The 15029-nt window shown below is 47.5% G+C and overlaps 1 protein-coding gene across 1 annotated transcript in view; it reads left to right on the top strand.

Moving 5' to 3' along the window:
• The window catches only part of EFCAB6 (EF-hand calcium binding domain 6), a 204428-nt gene that overhangs the window by 161145 nt on the left and 28254 nt on the right, over positions 1 to 15029 (top strand). Inside the window, exons 23-24 of the mRNA XM_028115294.2 lie at positions 96 to 291; positions 3378 to 3569. Of these exons, the coding sequence (XP_027971095.2) occupies positions 96 to 291; positions 3378 to 3569 (388 nt within the window). The remainder of the gene's footprint in view (positions 1 to 95; positions 292 to 3377; positions 3570 to 15029) is intronic.

Here is a 15029-nt window from a genome sequence, read left to right as displayed (position 1 = left end):
TTCTCTGCTCTGCAACTATTTATTGAAAGAATATGTGATAGGGATTTTTTTTTTTTTTGGTAATTAATGTATTCTTTTCTTTCTTTTGGGACAAGTTGGGGAATCAGCTGGCATGATAACTCCTTCAATTACCTTGACTTCTTGAAAGCGGTGGAGAGCAGCAAGCCAATAAGACCTCAGCCAAAAGAAAAAGAGGAGAACACGCAAGTCAATTTCTCAACACTGGACCCAGAGGACGTTGTCAAGAACGTCCAAGAAGTTGTTGCCTCCTCCGATGTGGCTTTGTCAATGGTATGACAGACCGAAAGTACTTTTAGTCTAGAAACTGAAGTGCTGGTGCTCGTGTCCATTCATGAAAAGTGGCTCTTAGCCTTCCTCTCCTCCTGGACCCCTGTGCCTCTCCTCGCTCTCATGGGGTGTCAGGACTCGGATGGGTCAGTCAAAATCAGCTTGTGCATTTGAACAAATGTGTATCCCTAGCTCTACAGGAAGCTACCACAATTGTGCCCAGCAGGTGCTCTCTGATGTAGAAGTGCTCAGGGTTTAGCAAGTGCTGTGTCTGGAATGAGGGCAAGGGGTTCTAGGCCAGGAGGACAGAGGACAGAGTCCTCAGGTGAGGAGGCCCAACACATCCTGTGAGCACTGGGCCCATCGCATGAGGTAGCCTTGGAGGGTTGGCCAGGACCCAGCTACAGCACCAAGACTCATGGCAAAGGCCACTAGGAGCCAGGGGAGGAGCAAGAAGGCACTCCCCCGAGCACAATGACATTTTATAGCTAGCGTCTGTATGACACTGTGGAGCGTGCCAAGCCCTGGTGTAGATGGGGATGATGCTGTGACCCCCACTAGAGTCCTTGGAAAATAGTGCTTGGGCCATGCTCCTGGTGGGGTGATGGTCCCCCAGACAGATCCATACCTCAGTGTCCCCTGCAACAGTAGGAAGAAGCGAAAATTCTGTCTGCAGAGGACAGGTCTTACAGTTTAATGAGATGGTGAATCCAAAGCATCCTGTGCGATGCGAGGTGGAGTCAGAGCAGCTCTGTCCTACGTTTGCCATAGGTGGACTTACAGACCCTCTCCAAAACCTAGGACTATGATCACTAATTCCCCCACGTGAATAATCCTCTCAGCGTAGGGAGGCCAGGTGGGCTCTGGAGTCCAAGCATAAGAGATCAGAGAGCAGGGGAAAGGCAAGTGCCACCCAGCCAGCCTATGAAAGTTCTGGAAGGTCAGCGGACTTGACCTTTATACTGGAGAGCAGACATTTTTCACATCTAGGAGTTCTCTGTGAGGATTTAAGATTTTTATGTCCTTATTTTAATGAGTATCTAAAGATAAAAAGTAGTCTAGATATGTTGTGGGTCATCTAGAAACCATGCAGGTCATCTGGAAAACCACCTATGTGCCTTTCGGACCAGAGCTTGTGCTTGAGATGGCCCCGGGCCCAGCAGTTACCCAGTGAGCCCTGCACACTTGGTTGTTCACCACGACCAGGGGCAATATAAATGATGAAGGGGGCCGGGTGGTGGCCACAGCAGGCTGGAGACACAGCCCTTTCGAAAGGGCAGCTTCTCCTCAGCCCCAGCCACCTGGGTCCCCATTTGCTAGAGCTTGTCATTTTTTCATGAGAAGCTATGAAACCTCCTGATTTCTAAATGTCAGCATATATTCCAGATTTTTCAAAAGCATGATATAAGCCAAATAAATCCATTTGCAGGTTGGCTTTGCCCCCTCTGACTTAAAGGGGCACCATTAACATCTATCAGGATGTTTCTCAAACTGATGTCCTTAGAACCTTTGGGGGAAACCGTGGTTCTCACTTCCAAGAAACACCCTTTAGGCAAGAGATGTTTTAAGCCAGAGAGTGGAGAGTCTCTGGCCAAGCAAGTGGCAGAGGGCTTGGAGGGAGAGAGAGCACTGGGGGCAGAGCGGAAGGAATGGCGATGTCTGAGGACAGGCATCAGAGAGGACACCTGGCACATTTACACAGCTCTACAGATCACTGGAGACCTGTCTCAGACCTGTTGTTTCTGAAATGACACAACAATACCTTATATTTCTGAAGAGTTTATAGACTTTTAAGCCTCTTAACTTTTGATTCTTCTACCCGTCCTGCGGCTCGGTGGGCCGGACTTGACACATGGGGGAGGCCGCGCAGACCCAGGGAAGTGCAGGTCACACAAATGCTCACTTGACCGTGCTCATGTTCATGATCCTTTCTTGAAATCCACTGTGTACCAGGTACACAGATAGGTGTGTTTGGGGGCCATAGTAAAACAGAATGTTATGAGATACAGAATATTTTCTCCAGAACTTCTTTTGTATACCAAAGAAGCCAAGCTCAGAGAGGTTAAGGTCTTCTGGTAAGCAGCAGAGCCTGGTTCAAAGTCTGCTTCCGAACTGGTGGTCAGAGGGTTTTCCACTCTCCACAGCTTTGTCCTGTAACCACAGGCTAAACAAAAAACCCAAAGCTAGACAGTATTTTAAGGTTAATTTTGTACACATATATCACCACCCCCATGGGCTGATGGGATGTGCCTAATTAGCCCTGAATGAGAATTAACCACAGGGGAATTCGGTTTGGGGTCTGCGAGCACATTAAATTCTTACTAAAGAAAAAAAGATCTTAACCTACCACTTGATACAGATTTCCTAGTGCAATAAAAATGAATGATTTTGTTTCGACAGATGGAAAAAAATGTGCTTTCTTTTTATAGCACGTTTTTGCACTTTTTCAGTCTGACTACTGTACCGCTGGGTTGGCCCTGGCCACCCCAGCACCTCAGACACCGGACACGGCACGTGGCCACAGGGGCCTTCTGGTGAGGCAAGGCCGCACGGACACTGGCCCAGGGTGGGGAAAGGGCAGCAGCCTCCATGTGCAAGCCTCAGGGTGGGAGTGGGGACACGGTGGTCCCTTGACTCCTCCTCCTACATCAGTCTCCACCTTTAGAACCCCGCCCCATACCCCAATGTGGTGGGATTGCATCTGAGCCCCCCCGTTACAAGGGACATATGCTCCAAGGAGCTAGGATGGGGAGATTCTGGGCACGTGGTTTCCGCCCGGGAGCATCCTTGGAGCTCCCGTGGCTTCACCTGCGGAAAGGGGGCCAGGGCTCCTCCTCACTCCTCTGCCTCTCTGAATCCAAAGAGGAGCCAGCAAAGCGACTTTTCTCTTCAGTACCGGAGCTCTCACCCTGGGCCTGTGCTTTACCTGTCCCCATCTGTCAATCATCGTGCATTTTGTTGGTAAGGTAGAATTTACAGGGCACTTGAACGCGCTTGATTTCATTTGCATTCAGAAAAGCAATACTTCAGAAAAATATTTTTGAAATAGTCACTTGACAGTAGCATCTGCCTTTTCTCTCTTTTTTTAGGCATTTTCTGCATTGGATAAAGAGGACACTGGGTTTGTAAAGGCTTCAGATTTTGGACAAGTTCTTAAGGATTTCTGTTACAAACTCACAGACAACCAGTACCATTATTTTCTGAGAAAACTGAAAATTCATCTAATCCCCCATATAAATTGGAAATATTTTCTCCAGAACTTCAGCTCCTTCTTTGAAGAGGTAAGGATGTCAGCAGCACACAAGCATCTCTCTTTGAAAATGGGCTAAAAGTAGTTTTTGCAAAATGGATAATTGATTAAAATCACACCAGATAAATTGGCAATCACCTCATATGATTAGCTAATTCCAAATGAAAATTCAGTATAAATTCTACATAGAATGTTAGAAGGTAAATATATGTATTTTATTGAAAACTCTTTTTTCTATCTTCTTTTCTTTTCTTAGAAGTTTGGGAGCTTGCTTTTATCTGGTTATTTGAGACTTCTCGAGAATCTTAGATCCCTGAAGATGATCTGGCATCCAAAGACGTGAGGCCCACACTATGTCAGGCCCTGAGCTGGAAATGAGGGAACTGGGCCCCGCTAGGGAGATTACTTGTTGAGGACCCACTATGTGCTGGGCCCTGGGACATGTATCAGCCGAGTCTGGGGTGGAGGTAAACACGGAGGTAGTGGGCTTTAACAGAGGCATGCTCGGCGCAGGAAAGACTGCTGGGAAAGTCAAGGAGGGCTTCCTGGAAGAGGATGTGTGGCTGACTACAGGACTCTTGCTCCTTCCTCGGACTGCATTTCTGGCTGCACAAATTGTTTATTCTCTGGCTGTTTCTTGATCTCTAAATGTAACCAACATGTAGACCAACACCATTAGCAATAATCACAATCTAGTTTTAGCCAACACAGATTTCTTTGATCGCCATTCTGTACTGAGAGTCAACACACGAGTGCCACAGTCCCTGCCCACACGGGCGGGGGATGAAAATAAACGTGAACAATCCAAACTAATGCAACAGTCAAATCACAGCAGGCCTGTCCTTCAATATATTGAGGTGTCCCCCCTGCAGCAGGACACTTAATGTCATTTCCAATTGCAAACTTTTATGTATGTTGAACACCTAAGTGCATAAATCTTTCATCACTGATCTAGGACAAATTCTTGAAAATTAGATGACTAGAGCAAACAGTGTGAACATTTTTAAGGTTTGAGGTTTGTTATAATACTAATAACAACAGTAAATGCTATATAGTGCCTTCTGAGGGCCACTCTTCCTGGTCCTTTACGTATATTAACCCGTTCAAACCCGCTTTGATGCACTACCTGGTGTGTGCTATTAATATCCCTTTTTATAGATGGAGACCCTGTGATTTGTGCACAGTCACCCTGATGGCAAGCGGTAGAGCTGCTCTGTGAGCAAGAAGTCCGCTCCCAACTCCAGGCCCCTCAGTGTGCGCCATGTCCCGTGGGGCTGTGACTTCTTTCATCTTTGCTATTTAGACAGACATTCCTAAACAATAGATACTATCGCGTTGCCGTTTTAAAACTTTATATCAATGGTACCATATCGTGTATTGTTTTCTGCACTTATTTTTTTGTTTACTATCATGTGTTCAAGATGTATCCATGTTATTCCACTAGCTTCAGTTCATTTCCTTATTAGGCTACTATAAAATTAGTCCATCAAATGAATATATTCTATTAGGTGAACACACCCCATTCAGTTATCACCCTCCTGCTAATGACCATGTAGGTTGTTTGCAGTCTTCTCCATTACAAGCAAAGCGCCAGCCAGCCTTCTGTGTCTGTCTCCTTGTGACTCTCAGGAGTCCCCCTGCGTGGGGCAGGCTCGTGTTCAGCATCCCTGGGACCGTCACTGTGGCCCTACCAATCATGCACGCTCCTGCCAGCCTCACCTGGAGCTCATAACGCGCCAGGGCCCCGGTAATCCATGGTATTGTCAGACGTTTTCATTTCTGCCCATCTGAATATTAGGAAGGCTGGACATTTTCTTGTGTTATGAGCCATTCAAGTTTCATTGTCTGTGAAAGGGCTTCTAATCCTTTGTTGGTTATGGGGGTTACAAATACCTCCTCCTGGCCTGTAACTCGTCTTTTCTCTCTGTTTATGGTGACCCTCACTGTTTTTAATGATTAAACTTTTTCTCCTGACTTTGTTTTTTATTTTTTTTAAAGATTTTATTTATTCATTTGAGAGAGAGAGAATGAGAGAGAGCACATGAGAGGGGGAGGGTCAGAGGGAGAAGCAGACTCCCTGCCGAGCAGGGAGCCTGATGCAGAACTCGATCCCAGGACTCCAGGATCATGACCTGAGCCAAAGGCAGTCGCTTAACCAACTGAGCCACCCAGGCACCCTCTCCTGACTTTAAAAGAAATACATATTCATTGTGGAAATTTTGGAAAATACAGGAAAGTATAAAAGAGCGAACAGGGCTCTAAACCCCAGGATGATGCTGTGCTGGCAAGAACAGCCCCTGCTGTGCACGCGCCGGTCCCTGCCACAGTCTCACCGTGGGACACGGACAAGCTCTGGAAGTCAGGCCCCTGCGTGGCCTCCTCCCCCAGCATGGCCTCCAGAGCTGACCTTCTTTCGATGTGCCACACTGCCTCGGACGTCCTTTGTTCTCCCCTTCTAATGCGTTTCTCCCCAATTCTTTTATTGTGGCAAAATACTCAACATAAAATTTATCATCTTAATCATTTTTAAGTGCACAGTTCCGTTGTGTTAGGATCCATTCACACTGCTGTGCAACTACCAACACCATTCTCCTCCAGAGCCCTTTTCATCTTGCAAAACGGAAACTGTACCCAACAGGCACTAACTCCCCATGACTCCTCTGCCGCAGCCCTGCTGACCTCTGGTCTACTTGCTGTCTCTGGTTTTGACTACTCGTATAAGTGAAATCACACAGTGTTTGTCTTTCTGTGGCTGGTTTATTTCACTCAGCCTCATGCCCTCAAGGTTCACACATGTAGTGTGTGTCTGAATTTCCTTCCTTCCTAAGTCTGAATACTAGTCCATGGTGGGGACACACCGTATTTTGCTTAGCCATTCATCTGTCACTGGGGATGCTGGCGTGGCTTCCCCGTTCTGGCTGTTATGAATAATGCTGCCGTGGACACAGGTGTGCAAATATATCGTATTCTTTTACACAGTGGAGGTAACACTGCCTACATAACCGAGGATCTTGCTTTTTTCTCCTTCACATTAAATTGCACCATGTCACTGAAAGGTCTTCCAAACGTGGGTTCAGAGGTTTGTGTAGCATTCCATCGACTCCCTGATTTTTAAGGGTTTAGACTTTTTTCCAGCTTTTGCCATTGTAAGTTACTTTGCCGTGAACACTCCATGTGTAAATCTATAGCGACATTTTTTTTTTCTATAGCGACATTTTGGATTCTTTCCTAAAGAAAAGAATCCAAAGAAATAAAATAACTGAAGCCAGGAGATAGGAATAATACTTTTATTGATCTTGAAAACAGTCCTGTGTTTTTTTAAATAATTTTTTCTATTGGGTCAAATCATATGAAATCACCATTTTTAGAGCCACAAATGATTGAATACTGACAATTTCACATGGTTTAAGCTAATATTTGTAGAAGTCGCTTATGTCCATTTTACATGATTTGGAATATTCCAGTAATTTTGAAGGAGAGAATTAAAGTCACCCCCAGGGGCGATCACTGTTAACATTTTGGTATATTTACCTCTGATCCTGTTTTCTAGACACGTATCTTTTGGGGGTGAGGTCGAGGACAGAGCGTATATGCTGCTGATTTGGGGGTTGTTGGAGATTTTCTCAACTCTTAAAAGATTCTTTTTTTTAACAATCATTTTGTATTTGTATCAAAGTAATATATGCCCCCTTGGAGAGGAAAGTGAACAGTGACGAGACCATTAAAAGGAGAGATCACTGAATCAACTCTTCTCCCCCCAGCTCTGTGCCCCAGAAAGCAGTCACTGTAACTTGTTACTGCTATATACCTTGTTTTTAAAATTTTTTTTATTTAAATTCAATTAACATATAATGTATTATTAGTTTCAGATGTAGAGTTCAGTGATTCATCAGTTGCACATAACACCCAGTGCTCATTACATCATGTGCTCTCCTTCATGCCCATCACCAGTCACCCCATCCCCCTCACCCCTCTCCCCTCCAGCATCCCTCAGTTTGTTTCCTATGGTTAAGAGTCTCTTATGGTTTGTCTCCCTCTCTGATTTCATCTTATTTTATTTTTTCCCTCCCTTTCCCTATGATCCTCTGTTTTGTTTCTTAAATTCCACATATGAGTGAGATCATATGATAATTGCTTCTCCTCTGATTGACTTATTTTGCTTAGCATAATCCCCTCCAGTTCCATCCATACTGATGCAAATGGTGGGTATTCATCCTTTCTGATGGCTGAGTGGTATTCCATTGTATATATGGACCACATCTTCTTTATCCATGCATCTGCCGATGGACATCTGGGCTCTCTCCACAGTCCGGCTCTTGTGGACATTTCTGTTATAAACACCGGGGTACAGGTGCCCCTTGGGATCACTACATTTGTATCTTTGGGGTAGATACCTAGTAGTGCAATTGCTGGATTGTAGGGTAGCTCTGTTTTCAACTTTTTGAGGAACCTCCATACTGTTTTCCAGAGTGGCCACATACCTTCTTACCTCTAAGTCACACTTCAATTTCCTAAACAAGCCTCCTGGGCATTGTTCACAGACCACTGGGTAGGAGAGGTGAGGCCTCGCTTTCTCACCCTGCGTCCCCACTTCCGCTCCAGGTTCCCCTGCAGGGTTTCCCCTGGAGCCTGCTCTTCCACTTACTGTGCTGTTGTTGGCACCGTCCGCTTTATTGATTTTTCTCCAGAACGTGGATTGCCTTTGATGTGTGCCATCCCATTGTGTGGATTCGCCCACTCCTCCATCCACCAGCATTTCCTATGGGCCCACTATGGGCCGGCACTGAGCTGGTGCTGGGTCGGCGGTGAGCCAAACTGACATGGCCCCTGCCTTCCAGACGCTTGCATTCTAGGGAGGGGGGATGGGCAAGAAATGAGAAATGTATCCTATGTCAGATTCTAGTACATGCTGCCGAGAGAAATAAAGCAGGACAGAAGGAGGGCGGATCTGAAAAGGCTGGAACCAAGAGCCGGAGGAGGTGAGGGAGGGAACAGGTGACCGCTAGGGGATGGTGTCAGGGGGCACAGCTAGTCCAAGCACTGGGCAGGAGGGTGCCCCATCAGCTCCAGGTGTGGCTGCCCTGGGCCTGAGAGAAGGAAATGCAGTCAGGGAGGGATATGCAGGCAGCTTCGTCACTTGGGGACATGGTGAAGATTGAATTGCTTTTGACTCCAAGTAACACACAGGAACAAGGGCCAGAGGAGCATCATGACCTGACTTACACTTTAGTAAATCACTGTGGCAGCGATATGGAGAAGAGCCCGTGGGGCCAGGGGCCAGGGCAGGGAGGGAGCTCCCGGCCCTTCGGGGGGGCTGCTGCTGGCGTGGCTCCATTCTAGATACATTTGGAAAGTGGAACAGACAGGCTTGGCTGATCCATGCTACATGAGGGATTGAGAGTCAGGAACGGCCCCCTCTTTGTGGCTTCTAGAGGGAGGAAAGAGGGAGGAGGGGGTGTGCTGGGACAGGGCTGTGCTAATGGATGGAGCCGATCGCCTAGCGTTGGCCCTGCAGGTGCCTCCAGTGTTCGGCCTTCTCATGCTGCTGGCGTGCCTCTAGTGAGCACTTAGAAGTATGAGCCCAAACCCTTCTAGCGGCTTAGTGCCTGACCGCCTGGAGTCCTCAACACACCCCGGGGTCCAGAGGCCAGCTGGTCCCCCGGCCGAGGAGGCAGGGCTCCGGCTCAGCGTGGTCACGGCCATCCTCCCTCGCGGGTCATCATGAGCATCTCTGGCCACTCTGGAATTACCCGACCAAGGGTAAAGCTTCAAATGTTGCCAGCTTGCTTCCTGATCTCCTTCACAGGGTCTCCTTCACCAGTGGAAACACTTCACTGAACATTCTTGGGGGGAGGTTTTCAGATTAATTGAAACGTGAGTAACGATGGGAAAGGTGTTTAGGGACAGGAGCGAGCATGCTGGGCTGGAAGAGGCTGGGGCCGGGGAGACCCATGGCACTGCCGGGGCCACCCCCTGGGCTTTGTTGAGAAGCCTATACTTGGGCACAGGTGCGCTGGCCCGGCGGACAGGCAGATCAAGGGACTGCTAGGCTGAAAGCATGAAGGCATGGGGTGTGGGGCCTCAATGTGGGGCAACCAGAGGTGGTTCGATTCAGGGCAGGCTGTGTGGGGGTTTCCCTTCCTCCTGTTGATCTGCGGATGGCTGGGGAGGTGGTGGCAGGGGCTGACCACCATCCCTGCCCTTTCTTCCTTGCTCCAGAGTTCAGTCCCTTTAAGATCATTGAGACTTCTGAGCAAGGACGTGAGTTAGGTTGGTCAAGGTGGCTGGAATGGGAAGGAGAGTGTGGGAGAGCCGAGCCTGTCTTCATTGTGATGATTTCTGAAATCTAATCCTGGGCTGGTGTTTTTAATAGAAGGGAAAGAAGTAACAAATAATAGGCATAGTTAATGCATCCTCCTCAAGCTCATTAAATATGATACCAGTCACCCTTTCCCTCTAGGGGACGCACGGGAGGCAGGTAATTAAAAGGAGATCACCAAAATGTAATTAAGACAGCCGGCACCACTCCCTGCAAAGGAGGTTCACCGTGAATAATTCCTTGCCAAACCCAGTCTGTTCTTGGAAAAGGAACAACTGGAATTGTAGTTAACACATTTTGTAAGGCCTTGAGTAGATTGAAAGTATGCAGAGAGTAGAAATGACAATTTTACACCTACTCACAATCCGTTTCTTATATTGGATACCCTGCTAAATCTGTCCTCCAAAACTTCTATTGATCTCCTGTCTCATATGCCTGTCACACATGACATGTGAAAATCATCTGAGTGCTTCTCAGAGCAGATGCTGCATTAATTTCAGATCCTGGTATGCGGCTCCACCGTGGCGCATGGTCCCCTCCTTGCTCCTTCTGCTGCTTCATTAAGCGCAGCTCAGAGTGCCGGTCACTGGCCTGGGGCCGGTGCAATTCAACATGCCCAAGCCCAGGTTCCATCTCTGGGGCACCGAGTCATTCTCGTGCCCCACATTTGGCTTTGAGAGCCACACTCGGGATTTCCTGTGGGCCCAGAGGCTTGTGAGTTGGGGGAAGAAAAGGGACCCGTCTTTGCAGACAGGAGTAAGGAATTTGCCTCCCCGCTCCTGCCAAACCATCACACCCCGGATGAGAAACATGAACCTAGGTGGCATAAAAGAAGGAGAACAGAGTATTGAAACCAAAATCCAACTCAGTGACTTAGCGAAAAAGAAGACAGGACAAGTCCTGAATGACAGCATTCGTACCTTTTTCATAAGATGCCCACAAAAAAGGTGAAAACATTATCTGAATTTCCATCCTCAGCAAATACCTTTTTCACTTCTGGGAAAAACATTTTACATTCAAAATGCTATGTGCAAAATAGAGCAGATCACCTTGTTTTTAGAAAATCATTCCTGCTTAACATTTCTTTTAAGTCTGAAAGTGCACTTTCAGTATCTTCTGTGAATATAAAAATACTGCTCAGAGCAGAAATAGAATTTGTAAAAGACATACTAGAAACCCATATAAAATCTCTCTACTTTATTACCATGGAAATAATGGAATTTTTTAACAAAATGCATCCTTATTTAAGGCAGAGTAATTATTTTGTCACATCATAGAGCACGGAGAGCCAATGAGATCTTCCCTTGCTTAGTGTTTATAATATATGGTCTTTAAAGTCATTCAGTGAGATGTTAAATAACCTGAAGACGGGTGTTTCTGAGAGAGAATTTAAGATTGTAGTTTTTAATCGCAGAGGGATCCGTAAAGCACATCAAAATGTTTGTAATCTTTTATGAACATTGTATTTATGTTAGTTGCCAACAGCATTACTTCGATTTATCTTTCTTTTTATTGTAAATATAACAGTGTCCATGTATTTTTAATGAATGGATAAAGAATAGGGGAGTTCCCTTTTCAGGAAAGAGCTCTAAGATTATTAGGGATGACTTAAGTAAATTATTAAGCTGTGTCGTTACTGTTATTTACTCTTGCTCCTGATGGCAAGAAAGGCTAAGTCCTCTTGATATAATTTCGGTGACATTTAAATATTTCCCCTAAATTTCGCTCACTCTGCACTTGCCAGCCAACATTTACTACCTGTTGTCCGGGAGACCACTGAGGATGTGGCAGGTTGTGAGGGGCAGCTCAGGCCAACTCGGACACTTGGGTTGGCCTTGGTGACAGGCCAGGGGGAGGGGCTCTTGGCCTCACTATGCCTAAGCTGAAGGAAGAGGAATATTATCACCCATAGCCTTGAATATTGGTGGCACCTCATGGGAACCAGGCAGACAGGACCCACCCACCTCCCCTCTCTGGGCCTTTGAGTTTGGAGAGCTGGCTGCCCTACGGGTGGAGAGCGCTGGTACCTTGGCACAAGCAAGTGTCTCTTTCCTCTGAGCATTGGCGTCTGCACCAGTCCTAGCACTGACCCAGTATTTGCACTAATACAGACAGCCCACTTCAGGCCAACTGTAGTGATAAAAGCCACAGAACGAAAATCACATTGTCCCAGGAGATGAAGAATTAGGTGTACAACCTGCTGAACTTGACTACCACTTAGCATATGCAGAGACATCCTTTCAAGGTTAAAAACTCTCCCAGATCTACGTCTGTTACAGCTCCTGCACTGACATCACCAGGCATCCTGGGAGGTGCCTGGGTCCGGAGCCGCCTCCTGGGAAGGACTAGGGGCCGGGGGCCTACTGCCCTAGCAGCTGCCAGGTAGGATGCTGCTGGGAGCAGGACAAGGGTGGCCACCAAAGGGAGCGTGGCCTGGTCTCTGATGCCCCTGGCATAAATGGGAAGGGGGCCATGCCAGGCTGGCTTCCACCTGGGCAGGGGGATGGTCACATTGCCCCCACTTCTCCATCTGAGGGACCCCTTTTCAAACACAACTGTTTCAGGCAGACGGTGAAGTGCTCAGTCCAGTCAGCGAGGTTTGGAAGAAAGCATACCCGAACTGAATTTCTAGTAAAGTAGTTACTGTGAATTTGAGCTAGTGAATTTTTCTCAAACCCAAACATCCCCTGCTCCTGGGGGGCAGGGACTGGCTCTGGTCCACCTCTTTGTTCCAGCTCCTCCGATGCTCCAGCCTGGGTCTGTCACTCCCTCTGGCATTCTCAAAAACATTTCCACAAGCATGCCCTCTCCAATCTGAGTTGGCATCCTTTCTTGATTCCTAGCTCCAGTGGGATGCTACCTAGACGTTCCAAATAAATGGACTGTGGCCCAGCCAGTACAGGCAGGCCCCCCTCCATTTGTCCCTCCAGAGTCATGACAGGCTAATTTAATTGCAATTGGGGGGTCAATTAAGGACCAGAGTTGAGCTGTACCATTGATTGTACAAGGTCATGACCATATCAGGAAGCCAGGAGTCAACCCAAGAAGTCATTGTCCCAAATAAGTCTTGCAGAGAAAATCCAAAATACAGATGGTGCTAGTATCTTGGTTATGATCCTATGACTAGGTGTCTAACTTGTCAGTGAACTGTTTATGTTCTGGCTTTAGATGCCCCATTCTACTGGAAGAATCTAACTTTCAGTATTCAGCAAATGTGGGTAAGAATGTATGCCAGGCACTGGGCCAGCCCTGGGGGCCGGGCAGGTGAGGAGGCAGACACAAAGTTCCCTGGGAGTGACTATTGATTTGGCAGAAATGGCTGTGACCACTGGCGTGCAAACCAAAATGTTCCATCTCTTGCCTTTTAAAGAGGCCTGAATTTGGATGGTCGATGCTGAGGGATAAAGAGGAAGGAGCAAGTCACGTACCCTGCACCCCCTCCCACCCCCCGTGATGTGTACACCGCACTGGAGCCAGACACTGGTCTAAGGCCCTACATACATTAACTTGGCCAACCTCCTAACAGCCTTTGAAGGTGTGGGTTCTATCATTTATCCACATTTTGTGGTTGAGCAAACTGAGGTAGAGTTGAAGTGCTGAGCCAGCATGCCCGCGCTCTTGGAGTCCTACCTGGCCGATGGGAGCCGTCCTCACGTCCACTCCATGGGGATGTTACTTGGATTAAGTGTGTAATGCAGGAAGAGCTTTGCATGGTTCCGAACAGAGCAAACCCAAAATGTTTGCGTTCATTATTTATTTTTTTTATTCTCTCCTACTTCAGTGAGTGCATGTTTAATGTTTAGTGTTTAGTAATGATGTGATTATATGGTGTGGAATTTATTTGAGTGGAAGAATTTATTTTAATAGTTTCATAAATGACTTCAGCCATGAGTTTATTGAATCATTAAAGGGTCGAAGGGGCGGCTCAAATGTTTGCTTTATTTCTCTGCATTTTATGGCAATTTCACGCTACTGAAGGATTTGTGAATTGGGCGTTTGCAAAGACATCCGGATAGATCCTTTGTGAATGTCGAGCTGTGTGACAGAAGTGAGCTTGGAACCAGAGGAGGAGGGGGATTTACTCTGCATCATCAGGGCAAAGAGGAACGCAGTTTGGACGAGCTTGCGCCAAGTCTGGATGTTGGGAGATGGGGCTTCCTGGGCGTGGGGACACCGTGTGCAGGGACCCAGGTGGGGAAAACCCCTCCCTGTGGGCATGACTAGCATGGCTTGAGGTGAGGGGAGAGGGCAGAGGTGGTGGTGGCGGGGGTGAGGCCAGAAGGGGAAGGGCTCTGGGAGGCAGGCCCAGGGTGGGTCTCTCCTCCCTGCTTGCTTCCTCAGGCATCTCCAAAAGTTTTAGTTCCTCCAGGGCAGGGGGTCCGTCTGCCATCCACTGCTCTGTTCCCTGTGCCTGGGCCAGTGCCTGATACTCAGTAGGTAGGCCCTCGTCATATGTATGAGTTGTCACCTCCCTACTATTGGTAGGTGTTTGGATTCTTGCGCATGTGGTAGGGGGCCGGAGTCATGATGGAGGGGAAGAGCATGGCTTTGCCATGAGACTCTCTTGAGCTCCATCGTCAGCTTGCCCGAGAGTAGCCTGGGGACCAGCCACAGCTGAGTCCCGACCTCTCAAAGCCCAGCTCTGCTGATTAGAAGCTCGTCTTGGTTGTAGCCTTGCCAAAGGAAGGTTCTTTGGGCTGACCATTGTTCATTGCCCAGAAAGAATTCTTGCGTGGTAAGAGATCTCAGGTCTAGGCAGTGGTCATGCCACCGGGAAACCTGGATTATGCCTGGCATTCTAGAGTCACTCCCCCACGTCTGCCAATAGCGCACTGGGTTATCGGCACCAGTCCCCTGGTGGCGCAGAGCTCGAGACCTCCTAACAGACAAGAGTGCGCTGTCGGGGGTGTGCGCGGGGCTCTCGACCCGGCCGTGAGGGTCTGTGGCAGTGCGCTTGCACACAGCGCTTCTACTGTATTTTCAGCTGGATTTTTCTATGTTCTGTCCCTTTTTTCTGTTTTTTTGACAGGCAGCTTTGCTGCTGTTGTTATTTTTAACATTCATTTATTCACTGTAAATACAAATGGAGATACAGTACAATTAATTTCTTTGCTAATCAAAATATTTGATCAAATGAAGCAATTTTTCAATTCTTAGAAGTAATTATACTGT

The sequence above is a fragment of the Eumetopias jubatus genome, unplaced genomic scaffold (genome assembly GCF_037043125.1).
Source record: "Eumetopias jubatus isolate StellerSeaLion01/CBP00866 unplaced genomic scaffold, mEumJub1_p1.0 scaffold_8, whole genome shotgun sequence".
NCBI lineage: Eukaryota > Metazoa > Chordata > Mammalia > Carnivora > Otariidae > Eumetopias > Eumetopias jubatus.
The sequence above is the reverse complement of the archived record's forward strand: the minus strand, read 5'-3'. Positions and strand labels throughout refer to the sequence as shown.